The 18,891-nt window shown below is 48.1% G+C and overlaps 1 protein-coding gene, 1 long non-coding RNA gene and 1 pseudogene across 4 annotated transcripts in view; 1 reads left to right on the forward strand and 2 right to left on the reverse strand.

Annotated features, from left to right (window-relative positions):
* LOC139705158 (uncharacterized) overlaps positions 1-6,386 on the forward strand; it is a 49,210-nt gene extending 42,824 nt beyond the window's left edge. For all 3 annotated transcript variants that reach the window (XR_011707008.1, XR_011707010.1, XR_011707009.1), the window contains one exon: positions 6,104-6,386. This is a non-coding gene — a long non-coding RNA (uncharacterized lncRNA). The remainder of the gene's footprint in view (positions 1-6,103) is intronic.
* A 542-nt stretch (positions 6,387-6,928) lies between these two features.
* On the reverse strand, positions 6,929-7,477 carry LOC114101052 (transmembrane protein 126A pseudogene; annotated as a pseudogene).
* A 7,768-nt stretch (positions 7,478-15,245) lies between these two features.
* On the reverse strand, positions 15,246-18,435 carry Mchr1 (melanin concentrating hormone receptor 1). The gene is made up of 2 exons (XM_027929106.2): positions 18,089-18,435; positions 15,246-16,844 (listed from the first exon to the last, which is right to left on the reverse strand). The coding sequence occupies exons 1-2, from the start codon at positions 18,168-18,170 to the stop codon at positions 15,865-15,867; spliced, it is 1,062 nt and encodes a 353-aa protein (XP_027784907.1). The 5' UTR covers positions 18,171-18,435; the 3' UTR covers positions 15,246-15,864.
* Between the last annotated feature and the right edge of the window lie 456 nt (positions 18,436-18,891).

An 18,891-nucleotide genomic window follows, 5' to 3' on the forward strand; every position in this document is an offset into this window, starting at 1 on the left:
AGTGTAAAGGAGGCTGGAATGAACTGGCTAATTCCTGGAGCTGCTGCCTCTAAGGACAATGCAAGGTCACTCCCCTATTGGTGGCCACCTTTGCGGCCACATGGGAGAACAGCCCTGTGGAAAAGAAGCTTACAGAGGAAAACTGGGCCCAACGTGGAGAGCGGAGAGAGAGCCTGTGTGAGGAAGGGAAGGGAGTTTGTCCTGACTGCAGATCGCGAACCCTTGCATCTGGCCATGACTTCAAGCCAGATCTAACCCTGAACTTTTCCGTTTCCTGAGACAATCTGTTCCCTTTCTTTGGTTGCATGGGTTGAAGTTGGATTTCTGTCCAACAGCCAAATAAAGCTCTTACCAGCTGTCTTAGAATCCTGGGTAGCTTTTTTTTTTTTTTTTTTCTTTAAAGTTGTAGATGGACACAATATCTTTATTTATTCATTTATTTTTATATGGTGCTGAGGATCAAACCCAGTGCCTCACACAGCTCGGGGCTCTACCACTGAGCTACAGCCCCAGCCCAAATCCTGGGTAGCTTTAACAGCAGACATTTACTTCTGGAGGCTGGAAGTCCAAGGTCAAGGTTCAGCAGATTCAGTTCCTGATGAGGGTTCTTCCTGGTTTGTAGACAGCTGCTTGTCAACATCCCTCCTGGGCTTAGCTTGGTGAGTGTGGTGGGAAGGGAGAGGACGCAGGCTCTGCATCTGTCTTTCACAGGGTTCTAATGCCATTGCAGGGCCTTACATGTGAGAACCTCATCTCAACCACTCACCTCCCAAATACTGTCAAATTTAGGCTTAGGCTTCAGTATATATAAATTTTGGGGAGACATGATCAGAAGCTTATTTTTAAATAAATGAAAATCATTTATTTAAAAAATGAGTATTGAAACAGTTCAATAATAGTCAAGGTTTCCTTAGCTTCAGGGAAATCTTGACCCATCCCCAAACATTGGTACCTGATTCTCCCTCTTTCTCCAGAAGTTGCCCCAGCAGATCTCTGTGTGGCTTCTAGTGATCAACCCTAGCTGCAAGGGAGGCTAGAAAAACTGGAACCAGGATTGTTCTGATTGGCTGAAACTAATCCCGGTTCATCCCCTGGGGCTTCTATTAATGAGGAAGAAGAGGGGATGCCTGTTGGGTATGAAAGAAGGAACAAGGCTTGTTGTTGAGCAAATGCCCTTTTATTGAGGAACAGCTCTGCATATTTATAGAGCCAGGGGTGGTTTGACAGTTGGCATGCGGTGCTTTTTGATTGGAGGGTAAGGATCAGGTAAGCCAGCAGGGCTAGTCTGATTGGTGGGTAGGATCAGGTGAGCCAGCAGGTCTCTGATTGGTGGGTAAAGATCATGTGAGCCAGCAGTGCTCTGATTGGTGGGTAAGGATCATGTGAGCCAGCAGGTCTCTGATTGGTGGGTAAGGATCACGTGAGCCAGCAGTGCTCTGATTGGTGGGTAAGGATCATGTGAGCCAGCAGGGCTCACCATTGGACAGCTCTTCTTGAGGGATGGGGAAATTAGTCTTTGGAGCCAGGTCAACTCCCAACAGGGCAGTTACCAGAAAAGTTGGATGTAGTTCCAAAAATACACACCAAACTTTTTGGCTTCTATCCTTTGTTCAAGTTATTTCTACTTGCCTGAAACTTGTTCTTCTCTGTCTTTGCTTGTCAAAGTCCTGTCTAGCTTCAAAAAAATCCTTCTCTGATGTCCTGAAACCCCAAAGAGACTTTGCAGTCCATGGATCAGTCACTTTCCAGTTGTGCTTTGGATGGATCACTTCACCTGTCTAGGATCTTGATTTCCTCATCTACAAAACAGGAATAATATTAGAACCTGTCTCATAGAATTATTGCAAGGGGCAAATAGGATAATTTGTGTGAAATATTTAGCTTCATACCTGATGCAAAGCCAGCACTTGATAATGGTTAGTTATTACCATTATTCCTGTTCTGGTGTCCCTGTCACCGACCTTACCCTCTCTGCCTTCCTTAGCTTTGCATACTCTGCCACTTTTATTTTTTTTAAAGGAGATATAATTCACAAACCATAAAAGTCATCCTTTTAAAATATATAATTCAGTGATTTTTAGTCTGTTTTCAAAATTATGCAACTATTACCTCTATCAAATTCCAGAACATTTTTATCACCTTGAAAAGAACTCCTATACCTGTTATCAGACTCTCCCTTTCTCTCCCTCCCCTCAGTCCCTGGCAATCACTAATCTACTGGATGTCACTATGGATTGCTTATTCTGGACATTTAATATAGAAGGAATAATACAATTTGTAGTCTTTTGTGACTGACTTTCTTCATCTGGCAAAAAGAAAAAACTGGGGACTGGTGTCAGTACTGGGGATTGAATCCAGGATTGCTCTACCTCTGAGCTGCATCCCCAGCCCTTTTTAGTTTTTATTTGGAAACAGGATCTTGCTAAGTTGCTGAGACTGACCTGGAACTTGCGATCCTCCTGCCTCAGCCTCCTGAGCTGCTAGGAGTGTAGGTGTGCATCATAGTATTTTAGAGGTTCATCCATGGTATGGCGTGTTTCAGTACTTCATTGTTTTTATGGTTGAATGATGTTGCAGCATATAGATTTACCATATTTTAGGTATCCACCAATCAGTTGATGGACATTTGGGGGCTTCCACCTCTTGGCAACTAAGAGTAGTGTTTCTATGAACATTATTGTACAAGTGTCTGCATGGACGCTTGGAAGAACATTTTGAAGAACCGCTACACTGTTTTCCACGGCAATTGTGCCATTTTACATTTCCACAAGCATTGTCCCAGGGCTCTGATTGCTCCACATCCCCAGCTGCTCTTGTGCTTCCTACTGAGCCCCTTTTGTCCCAGGACTGCACATCACAGGTGTTCTGGGTGTTGAACTGAAGCTCTCTGGGGCTCTGGCTTCCCCTAGGAGCTAGGCTGGCATAAGAACATAATTTATCCATTGGTGGCATTAATTGTGACTCCATGGATCTGGGGAGAACAGCTACTTTTGCCTTCACTCTGTGCTTATTAGGTGTCAGGCCCAGTCCTGGGCCCTTATGTCTCCATGGAGCCCAGAGGCATGGATGAGTCGGCAGAGCATCAATCCCCGCTCCTGAGAGGACAGAGGCTCTTCAAGGAGAGTACTATGATCTTGATGTGTCTCCCAAATTTCACGTGTTGGAAACTTAATCCTCAAATTTATTTGTTGGTGATAACTGGAGATGGGACCTTTGGAAGTAATTAGTATTAGATAAGGCCATCAAGGTGGGGCTCCCGTGATGGGGCTGGTGGCTTTTCGAGAGGAGAGAGACCCAAGTTAGCATGCTGTGTGATGTCCTCTGCCACATTATGCAGCATGAGGCCCTCGTCAGATGCCAGCACCATGCTAATTGAACTTCCCAACCTCCAGAACCATGGGCCAAACAAACCTCTATTCTTTATAAATTCCCTGGTCTGTGGTACTTAGTTATAGCAACAGAAAACACAGAGGGCTTCCTGGAAGAGACAAGCCTGACCAGTTTTTAAAGATGAAGTATTTTTGTTTCAGAGAAAAAATGGGCAGGTGGTGTACCCAGGTAAGGGGAACAGCACAAAGAAAGAGGCAGAGGTGGGAAACGGTCCAGACTGCTGTGGAGGTGGCCAGGAGGGGATTCAGTGGTGAGAGAAGAATGGAGAGCATTGAGTGTGAGATGCCTAGTTTCCACCCAAGAGAGGCAGCACAGATGGGAGGTCTGCCTTGGCCTTCTCATGGGTAAAGGGGGCCATCCGATTACTACGCTGTACAGAACTGGTGGGGTTTAATGAGTTTGAACAAAATGTTTACACAGCATTTTGAACAGTCCCTCATACATGTAACTCCTGCTGCCTTCCAAGAACTGGGTGAGACATTGTGTGTCTTTTTCTGGAACTCAGAAGTGAATGAATGGAGGTGGAGGGCAGGGAGCGACCACGGAGGGGAGGAGAGGGAATCTTCACGAAGGTGGTGGGGCAAGGCAGTAAACAGTTCCTGGAAAAGAAAGATGACTTAGTACACCAAACAATAGGGTCTCCTTCCAGGGACAGTGATCAAGTTCAATCAGCCTTTGTGTGGAGAGTGCCTATTATATTCCAGGCACTGTGTGAAGCTGCAGGATGCGAAGAAGTAGGTCTCCCTGAGACAGTGCACAGCACAATAAGGGGGGCATCCATGTCATCCAACAGAACAAGCTGAATCACCTGAGGGCATAGCTAGAAAGCACCTCCAAGTCCAGAAGGGAAGGCGGGTGTCAACTCAGGTGGAGGAAGTCACCAGGCCAGAAGGGGCTGTTTATTTATTTATAATCAAGCAGAGAAGGAAAAGATTGCAGAGCATCCCATGGAGATTCACGAAGGACAGGAAAGGAAAACGTGATCTAATGATCACTCATTAAGTGCTAGGCATGGGCTTAAGGGCTTTCTACATTAAGAAGAAAGAAAATTCACCCTTTTAAAATCGTGATGCAAAATAGTACTTACTGCTCCAAGACAAATATAAATGCTTCCAGGAGCCAGAGAAGGAAGGAGGCAGTGACCAAGGCCAAGAGTTAAGCAATAGGGAGTGGTGAGAACTGAGGCAACTGGAGGAGCATTTGCTTCCCCTAAAAGGGATAGCTGCTCCCCACTCAGCAGGCCGTGGGCCCCAGTCACCACCATAATCTTAAAACCAATGGACCTTCCATGCCTTGTGAACTTGACCTCTTAGGCAGCTCTGTTCTGGCCAACCTCAGTGCCAGACTTTCTTGACTTGCCTTCTACCCCAAGATCCCTCTGCTAGGGGCTGGGGATGTAGCTCAGGAATAGAGCACTTGCCTAGCAAATTTGAGAGGCCCTGGATTTGATACCCAGCAACAACAACAAAAAAAAAAAAAAAAGAAAGAAAAGAAATAAAAAGACTCCTTGGCTGGCTCTTCTTCCTGTTTGTCCTCTGCTTGGTGGACTCCTCTTCTTCCTGTTTGTCCTCTGCTTGGTGGACTCTCCCCAGCAGGCCCAGGCCCTTCTCTCATCTGTCTCGGCTTCCACCTTTCTCTGGGCCATCTTACCTCTCTGAAAGGCAGTGGTTCCCAAAGTCGTATTTCCAACATGGATCTTCTGAAATCGATGGGATCCTTGAGCATTTCACATAGACAAACCCAGTTGGAGATTTTCATCTCTTCCTACAAATCTTTCCCTTCAGTTTCCCCCATTTCAATAAATGGAACTTCTAAACCCTATCACACGTGCCAGCACTTATTCTCTGTGCTCCTCCTTCAACTCACCCCAGGGCCTATGGCTTCCACTTTACAAATGAGTTTCATGTGTGTCCACCTTCTCCTCCACCCCTGTCACCACCCTAATCCAGGCCATTAGCATGACCTGCCCCAACACCTGCCGTCCACCGTCACCTGTTCTCCTTGCTTTCCTCCACGCCCTTTTCTAGATCCAAACATCCATAGTAATAATTTAATGTTAAAAAATCTAATCATATCACTCCTATGTTTAAAACCTGTTGATGTTTTTCCCTGGATTTAGTACAAAACCCAAAATGAGTATTGTGGTTCACAAAGCCCTAGGTGAACTGGGCCCAGGGATGTGAAATAAAATTTCTGTAGGGCACAGAAGAGTGACTTAAATAAATGAAGCTGGCTGAGTCAGGGATACTAGTGGGTTGTGGAGACTGTGGCTAGTTGGGGTACATGCCTTGCACAGCTGATCTTGTGGATCCAGCCCCTTGTAATCACGTGGAAGGGCAGGCCCGAGAGCTGCATTCTGGTATTTCAAGAGAAGATTGAAATCCAGATTTTAAAGTAAATCTACATATTTAAAATCTGGCAACTGATTCACAAACTTTTTAATACTATGCAAAACAAAAACAAACACCTGTGGGTGAGATGCCATCCTCAGTCTCTGCTGGAAGAATCGTGGACCAAACTTCTGTTAGAAAAATTACTAATACTTTTGTTTGACAAGCATTTGGTAGGTATTTTTGGTGGAGCAGGTAAAGCTCCTCTCGCCCCGTGTCCCAGTGAACAGAAATGGGACCTGGAGAAACACAATGCTCTGTGTAAGAGAGGACAAAAGCATCTTTTTGGCATGAACAGTTTGCCCTCCTATGTCCAATTTCAGAATTTCTCCAGGTTGGTGGGAAAAGAGGAGGTTTGGAGGCCCTGGTTCCAGGAGGAAAGAGGAAGTTGGAGAAAGGCTCTCATCCAGTGTGCCTGGCTCAGACTCAGGGCAGCTGGCCAAGCCTGGGAGGGCAGATCAGGAGGGCCTCCCTGTGACTTGGCTCGACAGATGGACTGCAGGATGGCAACCCAGCCAGCTCCACTCCTCCACCTCCCGGTCTCTGCTTTGCCGATCCCTGAGCCCCACCCTCTGGCTCCAGCTGGAGTGAGCTGCCTCAGGGTGAAGCCACCTGCAGAGAGCTGCAGCCCCTTGGAGAGGCATTAACCAGCTGGGCAGAGAGGACCTGAGCCAGAGTAGGCAGGGCCCCCCCCCACGCCTACAACCACCTACAGAGATGTTGAGAAGGCATTGCTCTGCCTGCAGCCCCCAGGATGGAGGCTTAAGTTGGTTTTGTCAACCTAAGTAACAATCAGAGACTCTCCAGAGACGAAGCTTATTTGGGAAAAGCAGGGCATTGTATCAGGAACACGGCCACCAGAGTAAACTATGAGTGTATCCAAGGAGATCGAGGCAAGGGAAGCTTTTAAAAGGCAAAAATGAGGATGACTATTTGACAATAATTCTTGCTCACAAAGATTAATAACAATATCTATTATTTTATATATTGATTAATCTAATTAATATGAATGAATATATTGTGGAATGGTAACCCTTAGGGCTGATTAACAAATATATGTATTATATATAATTATATATATATGATATATACATTATATATAATTTTTATCTTTACAATTTTATTTTTGTATATACATTTGCTCAAAATTAGTGAATTTCTAGGCCAGGTTCATGTAACTGAAGGGCCTTTATAAATACTTTATATTGTCTAGATCTAAGGTATGCTGCAAACATAGTCTGAAGTAAAATGGGAAATAACATCATTCTGAAGACAGGCTTAGAAATTTTAATCCAGTAAATTAAGATATTTCCTTTCTCTGGTAGCAGGGCTGATTGACACCTGGCTGCTAGGCCACCATTTACAAGTATAGTGAAGAAAATAGGGACAGACCTCCTAAAACAAAACCAACAAGTCCACTCCATGTCACAGTACAAGTTTTACAATTCAAACCATAAAACATTTGAAAATTGGGAGCACTGCCATTGGTAGGCCAGCAGCTATGTGGGCCTGTGTTACATGCAAGATGCGCGGAGACTATTTGCTATTAGGTCACAGAGAGCAGCATTAAGTCCAATACACGTGGATCCATGTTCAAGTAGATTCCTTTCTGCTTCGTACAGTTGTTCAGTTTTTCTGGCTATAATATCAAAAATTGGGTTTTCCTTGATAGTGTCACATGGTTTATGGTTTTCCATCTTGACCCTATTGCTCTCCTCCCAACAGCTGGTGCCTCTCCAGTTCTTTCTCTAACACGCCAGGGCTTAGGATATAAACTTGACTCCATTTCTCCTGGCGCAGACATCTTCAGCTGACACAACAAATTAATACAGTAAGGGTGGTTACCAGGGTGAGGTTGAACAGTTGATGCACAGAGGTCCTCACAGAAGTATTTTCTGTGCAAGGTTGTGGTTCCAGCAGTCTTGTGATGTATCAGGCAATGGTGTGTGAGAACCCTTCCTTCATAACCTCCTGGCTTTATTTATTTTCTTGTCATAGTTGACACAAATGACTCCATTTTTATTCTAACAACTTTCACAGTTCATATGAATATTGCAAGTTAAGGTGACCCTAGGGAGCACTCAAGTCATCTCTTCGACATCTCATTTAATTGTCCCTAAAACCCCATAATGTAGCTGTTAATATCCCCAATTTTATAGGTGGGTAAACAGGCTCAGGAAAAAAAGTCACTTGCCAAGGTGTTATGGTTTGGATATGAGGTGTCCCCCAAAATCTTCTATGTTAATGCAGGAAAGTTTGGGGGTGAAAGGATTGAATTGTGAGAGCTATAAACTAATTAGTCCATCCCAGTTTGAATGGACTGGCTGGGTGGTAACTGTAGGCAGGTGGGACATGGCTGGATGAGGTGGGTCACTGGGCACATGCCCTGGAAGGGCGCATCTGTCCTGCAGCCCCTTCCCCTTCCTCTCTCTCTCTCACTCTGTCTGCTTCCTGGCTCCACAAATAGAGTAGAGCTCCTTCACCATGCCCTTCCACCATGATGTTCTGCCTCTCCTTGGGGCCAAAGCAATGGCGTCAGCCCACTATGAACTAAATCTCCGAAACTGTGGGCTCAAAATAAACTTTTCCTCCTCTAAGTTGTTCTTGTCAGATATTTTGGTCACAGTGCCAAGCAGCAGACTAACACACAGTCATAGGACTAGTAAGTGCTGAAGCCACCAGGTCTAGGGGTTCCCCTGCACTGCCTTCCAAGGAGAGAAGGCACACTATTTCTGGGGCAGGTGCAAAGAGAAGCCCTGAGAGATGGGCAGATGGAGCTTTGGCTCATCTGTGGGTCAGTGGTGGCCCTCATCCAGAGTCTCTGGGAGCTCTGTCCCTGTGGGCAGGATGGAGGACAGCTGCTGTGCCCTCCAATCCTTGGATTCCATGGTTGCCATGGGTGACACAGTCATTAAGAGATATCCCTTGTACTTCCTGCTGGAGGGGCCCCTGGAGGGAGGCAGAGAAGCTAGGAGTGGATAAGACGCGGTCCTTGCCAGGGTGGAGGGAACTTGGTGGAGGAGGCAGAGCACTGAGGGTGGTTGGCTGTGTGACGAATGAGGGAATGGAGGCTCATGAAGCTCTGAGAACCCACAGAGGCCATGATTAGCCTTCTCTGTGGGAGGCCCAGTTCCTCCCAGACTCTCAAGAAAGCCTCTGAGGTGCACCTTGAAGGATGCTTTTGCTCCCTGAGTCTGCTGTAACAAAGTGCCACAAATTGGTGGCTTAAAACAACAGACACTTTTGGCCTCCCAGTCCTGGAGACCAGAAGCTAGAAATCAAGGTGTCTTTCTGGAGGTGCTCAGGAAGGATGCGCTCCTCCTCTCTACCCTAGCTTCTGGTAGCCTCAGGTGGCCTGTGGCTTATAGGTAGCATCCCCCCAACTTTCAGGTGGTCTCTGTCTTCATATCATCCTCCCTCTGTGTGTGCCTGGAGCTGTCTCCAAATTTCCCCTTTATGCAATATGGCACCAATCATATTGAGTTAGGGTCCACCCTCACGACCTTATCTGAACTTGATTAAAACTGCCAAGATCCTGCTGGGCACTTTGGCAAGTGCCCGTAATCCCAGGAGCTCAGGAGGCTGAGGCAGGAGGTTTGCAGGTTCAAAGCCAACCTCAGCAATCACAAGGTGCTAAGAAACTCAGTGAGACTCTGTCTCTAAATAAAACACGAAATAGGGCTGGGGATGTGGCTCAGTGGTCGAGCGCCCCTGAGTTCAATCCCCAGTACCAAAAAAACAAATACTTGCCAAGATCCTGGATTCCAAACCAGTTCACATTCTGAGATGCTAGGGGTTGACCTCAATGTATCTTCTTTTGGAGGACACAACTGAACCCAATACAATGGGCAAGCGAGAATTTCACCCAGGAAAAAGAGCTTCTTAAGACAGAAACAAAAGTTGGCAGTCTGCAGTCCAGGGTGAGACCAATGAGGAGAGGAGTCTTGGGGAGGGCGGGGAGGCGGGGCTCAGTTTGAAGATAAGGATGTGCTCTGAGGGGAGGTGAGTAAGCACTGGGCTTTGGATTCAAGCACACTTGGGTCTGCATCTTGGCACTGCCACTGACCCTGACATTTGGAAAGTCAGTGAACCTCTAAGTCACAGTCTGTAAAATGGCATAAAGAGCCATCTATCACAAAACATTGTTGGGAAGAGTAAGTGAATTACTAAATAAATAAAGCACTTAGCATAGTGCTTAGCACAAGAGACTAAAAAAAAAAAAAAAATTAAAGGGCTGGGGATATAGCTCAATAGTACAGTATGTGCTGAACTTGCACAAGACCCTGGGTTTGATCCTGGACACAGAAAAGAAAAAAGAAAGAAGAAAAAAAGATAGAGGGCTGGGGATGTGGCTCAAGCGGTAGTGCGCTCGCCTGGCATGCGTGTGGCCCGGGTTCGATCCTCAGCACCACATACAAACAAAGATGTTGTGTCTGCCGAAAACTAAAAAAAAAATAAACATTAAAAATAAATTCTCTCTCTCTCTCACTCTTTCTTTAAAAAAAAAAAAAGATAGATATTACTTTTTCTTCAATACAAGGTGTTGCCCCTCTGTGTCATCTACAATCACCACCATTCATATTCCCTCATTAGGAGACAGATTTGCAGGTAATTAAGCAGGTGGCTTCTCTATTCCTCTCTAACCATCTGGAAAGTTCTCCATTGGCTGACCTCCGAGTTACACCTGAGGGTGGGGCACTCTGGGGAAGTTGCCCACCCCTATGTAGTGGCCTTGTTTTTTCTGACCTCCTCACTCAGCTACTAGGTCAGTTGGATTTAAAAGCTGATCACAGCGGCTGGGGTTGTGGCTCAGCGGTAGAGCACTCGCCTCACAAGTGCAAGGGACTGGGTTCATGCAAGGGCCTGGATTCGATCCTCAGCACCACATAAAAATAAATAAATAAATATGAAGGTATTGTGTCCAACTACAACTAAAAACTAAATATTAAATAAATAAAAGCTGATCACAGGCTTGAGAGGTAGAAGAGCTTCCGGGGAAACTGTGGTTCTCCATCCAAATGTTCGAATTTTTTTAAAAAAGTCAAGTACTTCCTTGAGCTGCAGGAGAGAAAGAGCCTAGTTTTTAACTTATTACTAGAAAATTTTTTTTCTAGTAATAAGGCATGAAGAGCCAATTATTATTAATTTGAGTTGAATAAAATATCCTTGCTAACAATAACAAAAGAACAACCCCATTAAAAATGGGCAAAGGCCTTGAATATACATTCTCCAAAGAATCGTAGCAAATGAATAATGAAAACACATGAAAAGATGCTCAGCATCATGGATCATTAGGAAATGCAAATCAAAACCTCCATGAGACCACTTCACACCCATTAGAATAGCTTCTATTTAAAGAGAAGAAGAAAGCAAAGGGGAAGGAAGTATGTGTTGGTGATGGGAGAAATTGGAACCCTGTACGGGGCTGGGGAGATGTAAAACGAGGCAGCTGCCGTGGAAAACTCTGGCAGCTCTTCAAGATGTTAAACATAGAATTACCATATGATCCCACAATTTCCACTTCTGGGTGTACACCCAAAGCAGGGACTCAAACAATTATGTATGCACCCAAGGGCCGAGCAGCATTATTTACAACAGCCAAAAGATGCAAGCAACCCAAGTATCCATAGATAGAGGTAGATAAATGCACATTGGTACACACATGTGGTAGACTATTATTCAGCCTTAAAAAAAGAATGAAATTCCGTCACATCCAATAAGAGGGATGAACTTTGAGGACATCATGCTCACTGAAATAAGCCAGTCGCAAAAGGACAAATGTGGTATAATTCCACTTATGTCAAGTTCTAGGTTAGTCAAAAGCACAGAGACAGAAAGTAGAAGGGTGCTTGCCAAGGGCTGGCTGGAGGGGGACCGGGGAGTTGGTGTTTTATTGGAGTTTGGGTTTGGGAAGATAAAAGTCCTGGAAATGGATGGTGGTGATGGTTGCACAGTAATAGGAATGTACTTGATATCACCGGACACTGGAGATGGTTAAAATGTCAAGTTTTATGTCCCACACACAAAAATCAAAAATGCAGAAAACAAAAGCAAAACATTATTCTAGTGACTTTCCATGATGCTCCTCCTATTCACTGGTGAAGGCCCAACTGCTGAAGGGCTCCCTGGCGTTCACTTGCACCTTTGACTGCCCAACCTGGGAGCTCCCAACGTCAGCAGTGGAATCCCCCTACCATGGATTTTAGGAACATCATCCTCACAGTTAAGGAGGAAATAATCGTAAGGGAGCAGTGTATGAAGCACTCACTGGGTTGGGGAAATGATCTGATGGGGTAACAGGGGAGACTATTTGTAGGGAATGGTGTTCTAGTCAGCTTTTGTGTTCTTGTGACCAATATACCTGACAAGAACAACAAAGAGGAGGAAAGTTTATTTGGGCTCACAGTTTTAGAAGTTCAGTCCATGGTCGGCCCAGTCCATAGCTCTGGGCCCAACGTGAGGCCTAATGACTTGCATTAGGCTTGGTGGAGGAAAGCAGCCCAAGACATAACAACCTGGAAGTAAAGAGAGAGCTCTGCTCACCAGCAATAAAACATACTCCCAAAGGCACACCCCCAGTGGCCTACTCCTCCAGCCACACCTACCTGCCTACAGTTACCACCTTGTGAATCCCTGTCGGGGGACTGATCTTTCAGTTAGGGTACACCTCTCATAACATTCTTGCATTGTCTCACACATGAGCTTTTGGGGCACATCTCATATCCAAACCATAACAAACGGAAAGCGAAAAAGGAGCAAAGATCAAGTGCACGGCCTCCAGCGCCTTCCTGGACTCTGTATCTCTGTGGCCCACATGGTTCTGGCTACAACGGGGTGGGGGGGTGGGGGGGTGTTTGAATGAGGAGGAAAGGAAAGTTCTATTCACTCCTCAGACTTGCCAGACGAAGTTCCCCACTGTTATAAACAGTGTCAGGAAGCTAGTTCACCCTTAACCTGAGGCCATACCGGAGGAATAAGAAACAGGTAGGCTTAAAGCAGACTTAAAGAAAGGACACTTAATTACAAAGCGGCTCTTAATTACACCCCCCCACACACACATTAAACAGATTAAGCAAAAAGATGATATCTTGAGGACTGGGGATGTGGCTCAAGCGGTAGGGTGCTCGCCTGGCATGTGTGCGGCCTGGGTTCGATCCTCAGCACCACAAACAAAGATGTTGTGTTTGTCGAAAAGCTAAAAAACAAATATTAAAAAATTCTCTCTCTCTCTCTCTTTAAAAAAAAAAAGATATCTTGAGGCACCCATAATTTATGGGATTTTCTAGTGTCTTTTTTTTTTTTTTTTTCTTTTTTTGGTACTGGGGAGTGAACCCACTTGACCACTGAGCCACATTCCCAGCATTTTTTCTTTTTAAGAGAGAGAGAGAGAGAGAGAGAGAGAGAGAGAGAGAGAGAATTTTTTTTTAATATTTATTTTTTAGTTTTCGGTGGACATAACATCTTTATTTTTATGTGACCTGAGGATCGAACCCAGCACCCCGCGCATGCCAGGCTAGCGCACTACCGTTTGAGCTGCATCCCCAGCCGCCCCCCCCCCTTTTTTTTGAGACAGGGTCTTGTTAAGTTGCACAGGATCTTAAACTTGTGATCCTCCTGCCTCAGCCTCTGGAGTCGCTGGGATTATGGCCATGCACCCCCTCATCTGGCTCTTTCTGGTGCTATTGGTCAGATAAGAAAGACCATGTCAGCCTGAGGATCCTGAGAGTGACCAAACCACCAGAAACTGTCTTGAGAGATCACCAGACTGATATCATTCTTATATGCCTTTCCATACCCACCCCTCACTAAATTCCCTTTAAAAGAAGAGCTGGGAACCCCCAAACCACACCTCTCACTCTCGAGAAGACCCACATTCTCCTTTGAATATGTATTTATTGCCTCACTCCCAAAGGAGTCTCTCTGTGAGATCGCCCTCATTCTCCCTTGGATTCTTTTCTAATGCACATGCCAAGAACCCTCTTCTCTCCAGGAACCCCTCAGACCCTTCTTCAGAGATATCTCTTCTCCCATGACAAACCCATCTGACCTCTGCTTATCCTTATGCTGTGACATCTCAACAGTGTTTATGTTCCTGCTGGATCAGGCTGGGGAGAGATGTGTTGGCGACATTTCCCCCACCCCTGTTATAGTACCCTCACCTCTTTCAGCCTCCCTGATACCCTTCTCCCCTACACCTCTGTTTTCCCTGACTTCTCTGTGGCTCCCCTGATCCTCTGCCCTCTCTTCTGTTTACAGCACCACCTACTCACTTTCCTGGCTTGGTCCCCTGGGCTTCCCTTTCAGCTTGAGAGCTGGAGGACAGGATGTTCCCCTCTTCCCCAGGAGAGGCTGGGGCCTCTACCCATTCAGTCACCTGTGTCTCACTTATTTCCTCTCCCAGATTTCTTGGTGAAGGAAGGGCTCCTTTACCAAACTGTGGCTGACTCTTCTTAAATTTGCCCCAAGACTCCCCTAAGAATCTAAAATGTGCATCTAAAATGGACCTCGGGCATTCCTGTGGCAGCTAGAGACCCTATTGATAACAAAGAGGAAAGCTAACAGTGGACCAGGAACTACTAATGATGATGACAAAAATAGCTGACCCAGGGACGCTGCCCAGAAGTTTTCCAAGCAGGCTATGGCTGCGTTTCGCCTGAACAACAACCAGCAAGAACGGGAACGGGCTGTGCTCACTCGCCTGCTTTAAGGATGCTTCTGGACAATTTGCTCCCACTATCTCATTAACGTCCACTGAGCGGCTGCTGAGGGCTCTGGCTTGGCCCCCTCTCAGTGAAGGAACTGAGAAGCAGCAGGCAGGGCTGCCTCCCAGTGGCCTGCAGTAGCCTGCTCCAGCTGCCACCCAGATCTCAGCTGGCTCAGGCTGCCCCCATCGCCATAGCCCACCCTGGCCCTGCAGCTAGTGACTCAGCAGGGGGAGGGGGCGCACAGGGTCGGGGGGAGGACTTAGGGCCTGAGGGGCCAGGCTTGGTGACATGTCCAAGCCAGGAAGCTGAGTCCCCAGAATCAGCTCAGCAGCAGAACTGTAATCTAATCAATTCACAGTAATTCCTTTAATGTCACCGAATCCTCCTGTGTGCTTCAGGCTCCCTAACATACAGCCCAAACCAAAGGCTAAGCGCCACAGCCAAAAGACCCCTTTCCCTTGTATGCTACTAGCACTCACCCCAAACCCAAGCAATGACACAGAAGCATCCAGAGCCACGTGGGTGGAGGTTTCTTTTATTCATTTTGATTTTGGAGAGGAAGGGCTACAAGGTGATGTCCATACATCAGGCACTGGAATGACCCTCTGCACATGTAGAACACATGGACGCCAACTCCAGGGAGCTACTGAAGAGCAGATGAGTGCCTCGAAGAGAAAGTCCCCACAGCTGCAAAAGCCCCCTCCCCCCATTTCTATTGGTTTCAAGACCCCCACCCCCACCCACCCCAGCTTGCCCTCCTCTTCTCCTAATCAGATCTTTCAGCAAAATGGGCTTTAATTCCTGTGGGGTTCAGAGCCCCACCCCCAATGCAAACATGCATCCCCTAGAGAGAAAGGGAAATCGACACAGCATGCTGGAAAGAAGACAACAGGCTTCTCTTTCTGTGACCCACCAGCTTGGGAGAAAGGATGCCTTCTCTAACACCAACCAGAGATGGGAAAGTGCATTTGGGCTGCACCATCTTTCCTTTTCCCAAGGGCCCTGGGCGATGTGGCCCTGCTGCCCATCTGCTGGCCCTGTCTGATTTTAAACAAGTTCAGCTAGGAGCCTTCCACCTCTTCCCTTGGGAAAAAGACACATGGGAGCTAACACATGTAGGGCTCAACGGAACATTCAAACAAACATTTCCACCCAAAACCCTCATCCTGTTCCCCCAATGGCATTTCTGAGGTCAGAAGTCCCCCAAGCTGACTCCAATTCTCCTCAGCAATTGGTGGGCCCCATAGTATATTTAACTGCAGCAACCCCTCACCCAGCCTCCCTGCCTCCCCCCAGGGTGGCCCTGGGTTTTTCTCTACGTCTCCCCATGGCTTGCTGTGGTGACCTGACTAGGAGGTATCTGGATGGCAGGAGAAGTGTCAGGTGCCTTTGCTTTCGGTCCTCTCCTCGTCAGCTGTCTGAGCATTGCTGACCGTGCGAAGCTGCCCCTGGGCAGCAGGCTTCACCGACAGGACCAGGCGCTTGCGAAATGTCTCGCAGAGCACAATGTACACAAAAGGGTTGAGGCAGCTGTTGGCGTAGCCCAAGCTGATGGCCGCGTTGTACAGGTAGACAAAGGTGAGAGTTGGGCGGCTGATGGACAACTGGGTCAGCTGCAGCACATAGTAGGGTGCCCAGCACACAAAGAAAACCAGGCAGATGGCGATGGCTGTGCGGGTCACCCTCTTTGTCCGCAGCCGGATACTGCGTTGAGAGGCAGGGGCCACCGAGGAGGTCATGCGCTGCAGGATCCTCACATAGGCAGCGGTGATGACCACAAAGGGCAGGGCAAAGGCCAAGAAAAACTGGTAGAGCGTGAACCAGTAGAGGTCAGTGTCTGGGTTGGGCAGGCGGATGCCACAGCCCACAGCACCCCCGGGGAAGGGGATGAGCCTGGCGTAGAGCCACACCGGGGTGATACTGATGAAAGAGAGGGCCCACAGGAGGCAGATCACCAGGGTAGCCACTGAGGGCTTCCGGAACTTGGTGGAAGAGATGGGGTGGACCGTGGCCAGGTAGCGGTCAATGGCCATAGCGGTCAGGATATAGGTGCTGGTGAACTGACTGTTGGCGTCCATGGCTGTGATGAGGGTGCACATGGTCTCCCCAAAGTGCCAGACGCCATTGCCCATGAGCTGGTGGATCATGAAGGGCATGCCCAGGAGAAAGAGGAGATCCACCACGGAGAGGTTGATAATGAAGATATCAGGGACGTTGCTGCACCAGTGCAGCTTGGACTTCTTCACCACTGCAAAGATGACCGTGGAGTTCCCCACGATGCCCAGGAGGCAGATGGTGCCGAACACCGAAGGCATGATGATGTTGATGTAGGAGACCCTCCCCACGCGAGGAGGTGACACTGGGGACAGAAGGAGTAAGTGTTCCACGTGACATGGCCTCTGCTCCCGCTCCACCCCCAGTGGACTCTGGCTTCCCTTTCACCCTCCCCACTGTCTCAGCTCGGGGCCCACATTCATCTGGAACTCTCTCCCACCAGCCTTCTTCTCCACACTGTTGCTAATCCTGTCCCCTTGCCCTCCTCCACTGTTCCCTGGGAATCCTACCAGATTCTTCCAAGCCACTTGTGAGTTGAAAGACCTGATTCTTTGCCTCCTGTGTCTACTCTGAAGTCACAGAGTCAAGACCCACAACTGACTGATGGATGTCTGTAGATGTCTGGGTTTCAACAGAAAATTTTGTCCAAAAAAAAAAATAATAATAATCATGAGAGTATGTGTGTCTCTGTGTGTGTCTGTGTGTGCATGTATTGTCTATTTGCAACCCCTATCATTTCATCTCAGGGATTCCCTGGCTGGAGTCCGGGCACTAATTCCCAGGCACTGCTGTGGATGATGTCTCACAGAGCCTTTTGCTCACTGAGCCCAGGTCAGGTTTGCGGCCCTGGGAGCTCCAGACTCCTACCAGGAATTTCCTTGGCCAGTTCCCACACCAGCCTCAGCTTTCTGAGTCAGGCAGAGATAGAAGCTGAGTATTGCAACCCTGCAGCCTGAAAATTTCCTCCATTCAAACCCTTCTTCTTTTTCTTCCTTCCCTTCTCCTTCAAAGCTAGAATCCCAGGGCACTGCAGCTCTGAAAATGTCAGGAAGCTTAATTCACCAGAAAAGTTAATCCCCTCAAGCTCTGTGAAGTCTTCGCTTCCCACAGCTTCTGCCAGAGGGCAGTCAGTGCATCTCAGACCCCATTACCCCAGTGCGAGTAAGAGGAGCCCCCAGTGAGGTGAGTGAGCTAGGCTCCTGCTGTCTCCCACGTTACCCGGCAGCTTCTCAGGCTTGCTTTTCCAGCCCAGAATTTTTTCTGCAAAGCGTATTGGAACTCATCAGCAAGGCTTCCCCTGCCTCCCTCACGGCTGGCCACCATCCCTTGCCACTTTCGAATGCGAGGCTGCCCTCTCCTCTGCTCCTGCCCCTTCTGCCCTGCCCACCTCTGTCCACTTCTCTCCTTCCCCTCCAGGCAAAGCCAACTGCAGAGCTTGTCTCCAAGAACTGTGATAAAGTTTCCCAAGCAGTTTGGCTCCTGGGTGAAACCTTCCCATTTCCCACCCCCAGCCCATCAGGGGAAGGACTCCCCTCCAACTCCACTCACCGGCAGAGGTGAGGTTGTCAGGGCCATCGGAAGCATTGCTGGCATTGGGGCCAGTGGGCAGCAACAAGGCGTGCAGGTCCATTCAGCTGGTGCGGGTCGCCTGCTCCCCTGAGTTGAGCTCCTGCCCACCCACGCAGGCTGCGGCAACCTCCAGTGCCTGCCCCCGCCTCGTCCCAAAGCAGAGCTGTGAACCTCGCAGTCTGGAAGGGGGTCTTCCTCCGTAGCCTGGCAGCCTCTGCTGCCTCCAAGCCCAACTGCTCTCCCCTCTCCCTCCTTCCGGGCTCCCACTGACATCACCTAGACACATTAACATTCGGAGGCAGATGCACATTAACCTCTTCAGTCCCGGCTGCAGCTCCCGCTTCTGATTGCCTGCAGAGTGCAGGCACTGGGCTCAGGCGGCCCCATCAGGGAGGGGACTTCCTTCTCACTGGCTCTTGGGGCGGTCTTCTGTGCACACAGGGGCTGCTGCGGCTTGCCTTACGTGAGGATCAAGGTCTCCTCAAAGGCAAAATGGTAAAAGCAAACAGGCTGCCTCCTTTGGGAGGCCAGGACAAACCTGGCAACCCCTGACCCCAGGTATAAGAAGTGGGGCCACATGCCAGGGGCCGGGGCAGGCTGTTCACAGAACTTGGGAATCAAAGGCATGTTTGCCTTCATGCACGCTGGAGGTCAGCCTGGGCTCCTTCCCTGTGCCTCAGTGGATTCCAAACCTCTCACTGGTGTGTTTGCCGGCATCCGAGGAGCTGTGGGCTGCTGAATGCCAGGGACTCGGGGGTGATCAGGTCACTCCATGCTGGCAA

Source organism: Marmota flaviventris, chromosome 3 (assembly GCF_047511675.1).
Source record: "Marmota flaviventris isolate mMarFla1 chromosome 3, mMarFla1.hap1, whole genome shotgun sequence".
Classification (NCBI taxonomy): domain Eukaryota; kingdom Metazoa; phylum Chordata; class Mammalia; order Rodentia; family Sciuridae; genus Marmota; species Marmota flaviventris.